Raw genomic sequence first — 9,591 nt, 5'->3', positions numbered from 1 at the left:
CCTTATTCAGCAAGTAAATCACACTTATTTTAGATCTTAAGTCTAAAATAATAATCAGGAAGATAGCACTTTAGGGACCAGAGAGAGGGCTTAGGAGTTAAAAGCACTTGCTGCTTTAGCAAAGGACCCAAGTTCAGTTCCCAGCACCCACATGGCAGCTTATAGTCATCTGTAACCCTAGTTCCAGGGATCCAATCACCTCTTCTGGCCTGAGATTACAGGTGTATGTTACTGCACCTGGCTAAAGTGTGAGTGCCAAGGACACTCAGGTCCTTGTGCCTATTCACTTTACTGTGCCTGGCACTTTACTGAAAGCCATCTCCCCCGGCCCCACACCCCAAATACAAATGGTTAAGTAAAAACTCAAGATTCTACCCAATCTGGGCTAAGCTGCCCTCACAGGTGGGACCTTATCATCCCATCCTAGGAACTCTACACAGCTGTTGCTCTGAATTGTATTAAGGTGCAGGCTCTGGGAGTAAATGTAACACGCATGGTGTCAGCACACCATGGCAAACTCTTCAAGTGGTCCCCATGCAGTCAGCGCCTCTCTTCTCCCTCCGTGCTTTTGACCTCACCTGTACTCATTCTGTTACTTTATAATACAAATCTGAATCAGAATCAGATTCTTTATAATCCCTAGACCACCAGCATTAGCATTGCCTGAGGCCTCATCAGAAACAGACCCATACCAACAAGATGAGTGTATTGTTTTGTTTTTCCCAGACAGGGTTTCTCTGTGTAGCCCTGGCTGTCCTAGAACTCACTTTGTAGACCAGGCTGGCCTCGAACTCGGAAATCTGCCTGTCTCTGCCTCCCAAGTGCTGGGATCAAAGGCGTGCGCTACCACCGCCCAGCTGAGTGTAAAAGGTCATTATCCCCCCAGGACCAAGTTCTCAGCACAAAGGAGGGCAGCGAATAAGAGGCAAAGACAGGAGACAGAGGACAAGGAAGAGGGGAAGGGCAGAGAACAAGGGAATGGGGAAGGGATATTTGTCCCAGAGGATAGACAACTGCTTCTGGATAAAGAGGAGACAGATGTGGCCCACAGGAAAATGGCAGTTTATAAAGGCCAAGGGGAAATACTGGGTTAGGTGTTTAATTTTAATTGGACGGGTTAATTAGGTGAGCCAAAGGAGGCTTTTGATTGCTGGACTTCAATACTTTGATAGCTTGACCCTGGTGGTCAGCCTCAGGAGGAGGAAGTGGCCAAATTAGGGAATAGACCTTGGAGGCCAGCATCAGGATGCCCTCTACTGGCCTTAGTTAGCACCAGGCACACAAATGGTTTACAGACATATGCAGGCAAAACACTCATACACATTAAAAAAAAAAAAAATCCTGTCGAACTATAATACTTCCAGTGGTTTTCTTTCATTTCTATACCCAGGGCTCAGCATAAGACTCAATACTAACAGTGGGCATAGTGGCACACATCTCTAACTCTGGCATTTGAGAGGCTGAGGAAGATCATTAGGTGTTGTGGCAATCCCAGAACTGGGGAGGTGGAGGGAGAGGATTCCCTAGCTCACTAGCCAGCCAGGATAGTTTAACTGGTAAGTTCAAAGCCAATGAGAGACTCTGCCTCAAAGGGAGGGGGGGGATGGCACTCCTAAGGATGACATCTAAAGTCATCCTCTGGTTACCACACACATACATGCACATATGCTCACATACACTAGCATGCATGCATATATACAAACATGCATAAAGAGCAAAAAAAAGTGATATATTTACCAAATGTCATATAGTCTACATAGTACAGTTTTATTGACTTATTTACAGATGTCCAACTATCCACAAATTTAGAAACAATGAGTTTGTATCAATGTCTTTTGTTTTGAAATTTGTGAAGAACAGTAAAGGGATACAGATCAAAATATTAGGGTGGGTTTTACATTATACTTTTCTGTATTTAATTTTTTTTCTTTAATTAAAAACAAAAAATATAGTAAGAAAACAAAGTCACTTTCTTTTTAAAAGTCTCCATCCTTAGCTGGGTGGTGGTGGTGGCACATGCCTTTGATCCTTGTACTCAGGAGGCAGAGACAGGTGGATCTTTGAGATCAGCCTGGTTTAGAGTGAGTTTCAGGACAGCCAGGGCTACACAGAGAAACCCAGTCTTGTAAAATCAAAAGCTAAAATAAACCCATTCTCTGCACTACGCCCTGTACACGGCAGCCCTGACTTGTAGAGCACATGGGAAGCTGAGACCCCCGAGCAGTGGCCGCGGCACAGAGGCAAGGGTCGGCACCACTCCAGGCTGCCTCTCAGTCTCTTTCCCAGCACTGCATGTGATAGCTAATCTTCGCTGTCAACTTGACATCTGGAATCAACTAAGACTCAAGCAACTAGGCAGGCCTGTGAGGGGTTTTCTCGATTGGATCATTTGAGGTGGGAAGACCCACCCCAAATCTGGGCCACACCCTGTGGTGGGAGTCCACATATCATCATATGGAAGAAGAATGCTTTTGCTTTAGGTACGCCGGCCCTCACTCTTGCTGCCCTCAGTACTCTCTCTTTATATTCATTCATATTATCATTAGTCCTGTTCTTTTAGAGAACCCTAAAGCATGATAAAACCTATTGGCAGATATTAGGCTTATAATTTGAAGTTAGAATCCATTACTACAGGAGAGTCAGTGGCAGGAACCTGAAGCAGCTGCTCACGGCATACTCACCATCGAAGGTGAATGCCAGCTAAGTGCTCAGCCCATGACATGCTGCCACTCACATTCAGGATGGGTCTTCTCACCTCACTTAAGAAAATCTTGCATGTCTGCAAGCCAACCAAATCTAGAACATTCCTCACTGAGACTCCCTTCCGAGGTGGCTTTGCATGTCAAGTGGACCATAAAAACCAACCATCACAGCCGACATTCCCTTCCCTGGCCGGTTACCCCAAACTCAGAAGACCATGGCCAATGCGAGGTCCCTTTACCTCTGTGTCTTCCTTTTTGAGACAAGTCTCAGTTTGTGGCCTTGGTTGACCTGGAGCTATAGAGACGAAGGTGATCTCAAAATCAGAGACCCACCTGCCCACAGACACCTCAGTGGCTTTTAACAGCAACAGGGGACCTCCCTCAAGAACAAGGCATTCAGAACAGCTCACGCTGCACCATCGCCCCCTGGTGGCTGACTTTGGAAATGGAAACTGGCTTCATAATGAGCTTCGGTGAAGAAAAACGTTCCCTTTTCTTGTCCTTTCCTTTTTGGGGTTTTGCAGGTGATTGACTTTGTCCTCTGACTTTCACACACACACACACACACACACACACACACACACACACACACACACACACACTGCTCCCGCCCTGGACTCCCAGACCCACTCCTATCTTTAAGCCATTAAGGACTCAGATACTGACACAGAATCAGGACCTGAGCCAACCAGAGACTAATGGTTCAGATGACATAGGCAGCGGTGGCCACACAACCTTGCATTCCGCCCTTTCCTGCCTTGGTGGACACTGTTTACTAGCACTGCCTTTCCTGTCTCCTCCGCCTCTATCCGCTTCTCAGAGTCATAGGTGCAGCTGCCATGGACCCTTGGCCATGGCCTAGCATGGAGAAGTCCTAGGCACTGCTATTTCAGTGAGTCAGGTAGCCATGCTGACCCTCACTTAGAAATAGCCTAGTGTAGCAATGGCAGCCCTCAGCTGCGGTGCTCCAGATCTCCAGACGCCGCACAGCCTCCTGGCTCCTCCAGGAAGAAGGAGACACTCACCAGGACATCTAGAACAGGAAGCAAGGGACAAAACATCAGGTTTATCAAGGCCCAAGAGTACAGTGGGGGTGTGTCTAACGTCTCCAGAGAGGCCGCACAGGACTGACGGACACCAGTACCTGACACAAGAGTTTGGCACTCATCTTCTGAAATTTGGTCCCAGGCCTTGGGCAGTGCTTGGATGCTGGCCAAGTCTCCCCAGTGGATGGAGGAGAGGAGGTACTTTCTCTTCAGGTACCTTCCCAGAAGTTAAGGACTGCTCAGAAGAAAAAGGAACTTACAAGATGGCTGTGTCACTACGTCATATGCTCTTGTGGGACTACTGTTGAATGTGGTCCATCTCAGTAACATGATTAGAAATCAAGGCAGGAGAGTGGGGCCAACTAGTGCCTCCAGCGCCTAGCCTATGGCAGTGCTTAGCGATATCAGGGTTAGCAGCGCCACTAGCACACCTAGTACCACTATTGCAGTTATAATAGGAAACAGAGGGACAGGAGGAAGATCGTCCCTACATATCCAGATTGGGTGACAATCTCCTTTGTCAACTTGTCTGGATTTAGAATTGCCATGGAAACATGATACAGGTTGTGTCTGTGATGGCGTCTCTAGAAAGGTTTAACTGAAGTGGGAAGACTCCTCTGAATGTGGACAGTGTCAATCCACAGGCTGGGGTCCCAGAATGAACAGAAAGTGAACAGAACGCCAGCAGTCAGCAGTCCCTGCGTCCTGATGCAGGTGCAATGTGACCAGTGGCTTACGCTCCTGTCTCTGTGCGCTTCCCTCCGTGATGGACAAATCCCTCAGCTATGACCTGAAACAAATCTGTCTGTCCTGCTTCGTGTTCGATACGTGATCACAACATGAAAATCAGTCACGCAGTGGGCAGTGCTGGTCCATGTTCAGCTTTAAACTGGAATTTGGAGTTCACTAAGTGAGCCAGCTGGAAACTGAGCACAGGAAACTGAGACTCAAGACCAGGAGCAAAACCAGGGTCAGATGACAGCCACAGGCACGAATGGAGAAAAGGCCAGGACTGCAGCTAATTTCCTGCTCTCAGGCTCGCTTCCCACCATGCCAACTGTTCTTCAGAACACAGCACTGTTAAGCATAGACCTTGACCACGTGGTTCTGCTTAAAGCTTCTGAGAACTCTATTTCAGAGTAACAGCCAAAACCTTCAAGATCCTTCTCAGAAACCAAGGCCCTCCGTCACTCTCCTCCCGCCCTGCCCTGCCCTGCCCTGCCCCCACTGGCCTTATGGCAGCTCCTACACGTACCAGACAAGCTCACACCATGTAGCCTCTGCCTGGACCACTCTTCTTCCAAACACCCACATGGCTCATTCCTTCCCTCTTGCAAACTTTGCTCAAATGCTGTGAGCATCATTGTCTCAGGATGTCACTGCCTCATGGGTCCCTGCACTGACCACACTATAAAATCACAGCCCCACCTTATTTAGCACTCACCACATCTGACACTATGCATCCCCCTTTTTATGCCTGCTCCCAGCACTTAGAGTAGTGCCTGGCAGATAAACTATAAGAAATGACTAGTCAAAAAAAAAAAAAAAAAGACAAATGCAAGAAGAATCTAAGTCTGAGCACTAGAGAACTGCAACAAATTATACAGCCTGCTGACCCTGTGAAGTCTGAACCTGCTGCAGCCTCTAGGGGCGGCTCTGGGCAGTCAGTTAGTCAGGAAGCACTCGAAGGATATGAGCTTCCATAATGTCTGTCGATGTCCTGCAGCCACTCCAACATGTCAGCCACAGAGGGGCTCACGACTGAGGGGCGCAGGACGGTATCAATGTCTAGCACAGCCGCATGCTGCTCGTAGGCCTGAAATACCTGCTCCACATGGCTACTGATGGTGTTACGGACCTTGAGGAGGGTGGCTCTGTGGGAAAAGTAGGGTGTTAGGTGGTATCCTAAAAAAAGATAGGATATCAAACCTTCTCAAACCACTACTGTCCTTTTAAGTTTTGTTTCAGAGGGGACTCAAACCCTTAGACGTGTTAGGGAAGTGGTCTACCACTGAGCTGTACCCTTGTTAATTTAGTATGCGGGAAGGGCATGCACATGACAGAGTATGCTTGGAGATCAGAGGGCTACTTTGTGGTATCCACTCTGTCCTTCCACCTTTCCATGGGCCTGTGGATTGAACCCAGGTCATCAGGCTTGCACGGCAAGTGCTTCTACCCAAGGAGCCATCTTAACTGCCCTTGTCTAGCCAGTTCTTCAATGGTAATGTGGGCCAGCGAATGAATTGTCACTGGAAAGATGTGTGTCAAGTGCCTTTAGCAGTGTCTACATAGTATTCTAATGCTGACTCTAAGGAACCCATCACTAAAACAAAGGCTGCAACTTCCCAATGGACACGGGATCCTCTAGGCCAGAACTCTAGCTCTAAATATCCTACTGTGGCTTAAGGTGTAAATCGGGAAACAACCCCAAACCCTCAAGTCTGTAAGACCTGCTTATAGACTGTGACTAACATTAAGAACAAGCAGAAGCCGGGCGTGGTGGCGCACACCTTTAATCCCAGCACTCGGGAGGCAGAGGCAAGCGGATTTCTGAGTTCAAAGCCAGCCTGGTCTACAGAGTTCCAGGACAGCCAGGGCTGCACAGAGAAACCCTGTCTCGAAAAAAAAAAAAAAAAAAAAAAAAAAAAAAAAAAAAAAAAAAAAGCAAAAACAAAAACAAAAAAGGAGCAAGCAGAAAAGAGAGTATCTGTGTAACACCTGTGTTGTTACTGTTTCCTTTCGCCGGCTACTTAGTTACACATGTATCCACTTGTGTGTAGAACCAGGTGGTGGTGAGAAGCCCCAGCTTAAGTGGCAGGCCTGCTTCAGATTCCTGTCTCTATTTCTCACTGGCTCTGTGATCAGGACAATCAGTTTGATTTACCCCTTTCTTGCTTCCAAATGCATAGACAGGTATAAGGCAGAGGTGTACAAGGTCCCGGACACACAGTCCTTATTCCCGGCTCTCCCTGAACTGCAGTACACCAAGGACGATGACAAAAGAGGCCTGCACTCCTCGCCACCCTCTTCTTCCCTGTTTTTGTAATTTCTTCCATTTATTTAGTTGGTTTGGGGTTATTTTTATTTATTTGTTTACTTTCTTATTTATTTTGACACTGGGTTTATCTGTGTAGCCCTGGTTGCCTTGGAACTCTCTATGTAGACCAGACTGGCCTTGAACTCAGAGATCTGCTTGTATCTACCTCCTTAGTGCTGAGATTAAACAAACACCTGGCCTGATTTGGATTGTTTTGTTTTGTTTTGTTTAAAGACATGCATGGTCTTACAATGTAGTCCAGGCTGTCCTCCAACCCACAGACATTCAATTTAGCTCCAGCATGATTACTCCTGACTTGCTTTTGTCGATTTCTGTAGGACCCCCTGACTGAGGCTGGGATGCCATGCGGCATTAAGATCCGTCCATCAACAAAGGGGGACACCAGAGCCTCTTACAGCCTCTCAGCTAGCTTGTCCAGGACAACGTCACCAGCCTCCAGCTGCTTGCGCCTCAGCCGCTCCTGTAAGTCTGGAAAGGGACGCAGGGCTGGCACATCCTCAAAGCGCAGACTCTGTGCAGCTTGCAGCTGCTCAGCCAGGTTACTGAGAGAGGATAGGAGGGGCGAGCAGTCCTGCAGGGTGCTCTGCCACAGGGCCTGCTGTTCCTCCACCACAGGGAAGCACTTCCTCAGGGCCTCCTGCACAACCAGCAGAGGCTGGACAAGAGCCATTGTCTGGGAAGAAATAAACAAAACAAAAGGGAGTCAAGGTACCAGAAGGGGAGGGCCTGCATCAAGGCGGCGTTATTTCCGACCTCAGGAGAAGACCAGCTGTCGGTCTTCAAATAGTCCCAAGGCAATAATGAAAGGTAGGGAGACTTTGGGGGACACGAAAAAGAACTCCTAGTCCTGGAAGTGGGCTGACACCTTCAGCCAACAATGAAGGAAGAATTCCAGCAAGTACACTTACCAACTGCGAACAGCCTTTCTTCCTTCCCGCTGTAAATCTTCCATGTTCTAGAAATCTCACCAGGAATCCCATTTACAGAGAAAGCACACACACGACCCCATTTACAACTGTAGGATATAATACCATCAAAGAATCTTGAACGCAACCTCACTTACTTCTCTTATCAAACAACTCCTTGTTTGAAGGGAGTCACAAGGGTTTTTAGAAATCCTTTTGAGATGTAACCTGAAAGCAACCAAAATAAGTAATTGTGGCTAATGTAACATGACTTTAATTCCAGCACTCTGGAAGCAGAAACAGGTTTTGGGTTTGAGGCCAGCCTGGTCTCAAGAAACTGGGGGAAAAGAAAGAAAAAGAAAATCAACTGCTGATCTCCCTAGAGAAGCTCACACCCACGTGGCTATGTCTAACTTTCTGAGATTCTCTGAGGAGCATGCAAGTGTCTTTTATGCCTAGGTGTCTCTCTCTTAATTCTTGTGCTTATGCCTGTATTTAAAACAGCTTTAGGCTGGGAGTTGTCGAATGCATCTTTAATCCTAGCACTGGGAAGACAGAAACAAGCAGATCTCTGTGAGTTCGAAGCCAACCTAGTATACACAGAGACTTCCAAGATAGCCAGCGTTATATGGTGAGGTCCCGTAGCAAATGTGTTCATGTAACTCTGGTTCATAAATCAGCTAGTGCTGGGTTCTTTTCAGCGTCAGGGCCATCAACTGAGCTCAAGTCCTTAAAAGGTTAGGGGAACTCCCCACTCTGCAGAGTGGAGCTGTGTCTCTGTCTTGTAACCGCGGATACTCAAGAATAGATATTCTGGCGGTCCTCTTACCTGCTTTCTGCAGGAAGATCGTTGCTTCAGGTCTTCCGAAGGGGTTTCTTCACGACAGGGCAATCTGCTTTAGACTGCGAGCCTCTGGGGTCTGTCTGTTCCCGGACCTGTGCTTCTGGAATCAGTTTTGTCGCCTCCCTTTAAGATTTGCAGCCCTGTTCCTAAATCAACAGGAAAACGTAAATCCTGCGATGTCCACGAATGAGTACATCAAAAACTACACCGCGCTTATTCACAAGAACGAACTCATCACTCTACTTCCAGTTAGCACGACTCTGGAGTCGCGAAAAGATGGCGTATGCCGCAATGACTTCTGGGCATTGAAGTCCTCCATGAGGATTGGCTGTCGGAGGGAGAAGAAGCTTTATTGTGATTGGGCGTGGTGAGAACCGTCCTAAGACGGCGATTTGCTATTGGCTAGGCTGTGCCCGTTGAGTTTGAATTGGGTGGCGGTTAGCGGAGGAGCCGCCCGTCCCTTAGCTGGAGCTGTGAGGGTTCCTCAGACTGTGTTTTGGGACCCGCAGGTAGGTTTCGGCAGAGTTCTGGAAACCTAGACTCCAACGACTGAACTTTCTCAGCTCTCCGACCGCTCACACCCTCTCTCCCCGTCTCAGTCGCGGAGCCGGCTGCTTGGCCCCTCGCTCGACTCAGCCAGGCGCCATGGCTCCCAAGAAACGCAGCAGCCGCGGAACCAAGACCAACACGCTGCGGAGCCGGAAGCTCGCCTCCTTCCTGAAGGACTTCGACCGCGAAGGTAAGGGGTGGATTCGCGTGATCGTGGGTTTTGGGTGGGTTGGGGCGCGGGTGCGACGGCTTCGCACACCTGACGCGGGATTCGTCCGCTTTCACCTCTTTGCAGTGCAAGTTCGAACCAAGCAAATTGAGTCCGACCGACAGACCCTCCTCAAGGAGGTGGAAAATCTGTACAACATCGAGATCCTTCGGCTCCCCAAGGCGCTGCAAGGGATGAAGTGGCTTGACTACTTCGGTAAGAGCTGCTAGCGTTTTCCCCGTGACCGACGAGTGCTTATCTTGAAAGCTTATTGTAGGG

At 48.3% G+C, this 9,591-nt stretch overlaps 2 protein-coding genes across 2 annotated transcripts in view; one reads left to right on the top strand and one right to left on the bottom strand.

Annotated features, from left to right (window-relative positions):
* Positions 1–2,078: 2,078 nt before the first annotated feature.
* On the bottom strand, positions 2,079–8,820 carry C4H1orf109 (chromosome 4 C1orf109 homolog). The gene is made up of 6 exons (XM_029476812.1): positions 8,541–8,820; positions 7,715–7,939; positions 7,202–7,479; positions 5,443–5,622; positions 3,847–3,965; positions 2,079–3,735 (listed from the first exon to the last, which is right to left on the bottom strand). Exons 2-6 carry the CDS (start codon positions 7,784–7,786, stop codon positions 3,656–3,658), a joined length of 729 nt encoding a protein of 242 aa, XP_029332672.1. The 5' UTR covers positions 7,787–7,939; positions 8,541–8,820; the 3' UTR covers positions 2,079–3,655.
* A 169-nt stretch (positions 8,821–8,989) lies between these two features.
* Positions 8,990–9,591, top strand: part of Cdca8 (cell division cycle associated 8) — a 17,867-nt gene continuing 17,265 nt past the window's right edge. The window contains exons 1-3 of the mRNA XM_021160240.1: positions 8,990–9,064; positions 9,155–9,294; positions 9,400–9,528. Coding sequence (XP_021015899.1) covers positions 9,201–9,294; positions 9,400–9,528 — 223 coding nt within the window. The 5' untranslated portion in view covers positions 8,990–9,064; positions 9,155–9,200. The remainder of the gene's footprint in view (positions 9,065–9,154; positions 9,295–9,399; positions 9,529–9,591) is intronic.

This window comes from Mus caroli, chromosome 4, assembly GCF_900094665.2.
Source record: "Mus caroli chromosome 4, CAROLI_EIJ_v1.1, whole genome shotgun sequence".
Classification (NCBI taxonomy): domain Eukaryota; kingdom Metazoa; phylum Chordata; class Mammalia; order Rodentia; family Muridae; genus Mus; species Mus caroli.
This window is presented reverse-complemented; position numbering and strand designations above follow the sequence as displayed.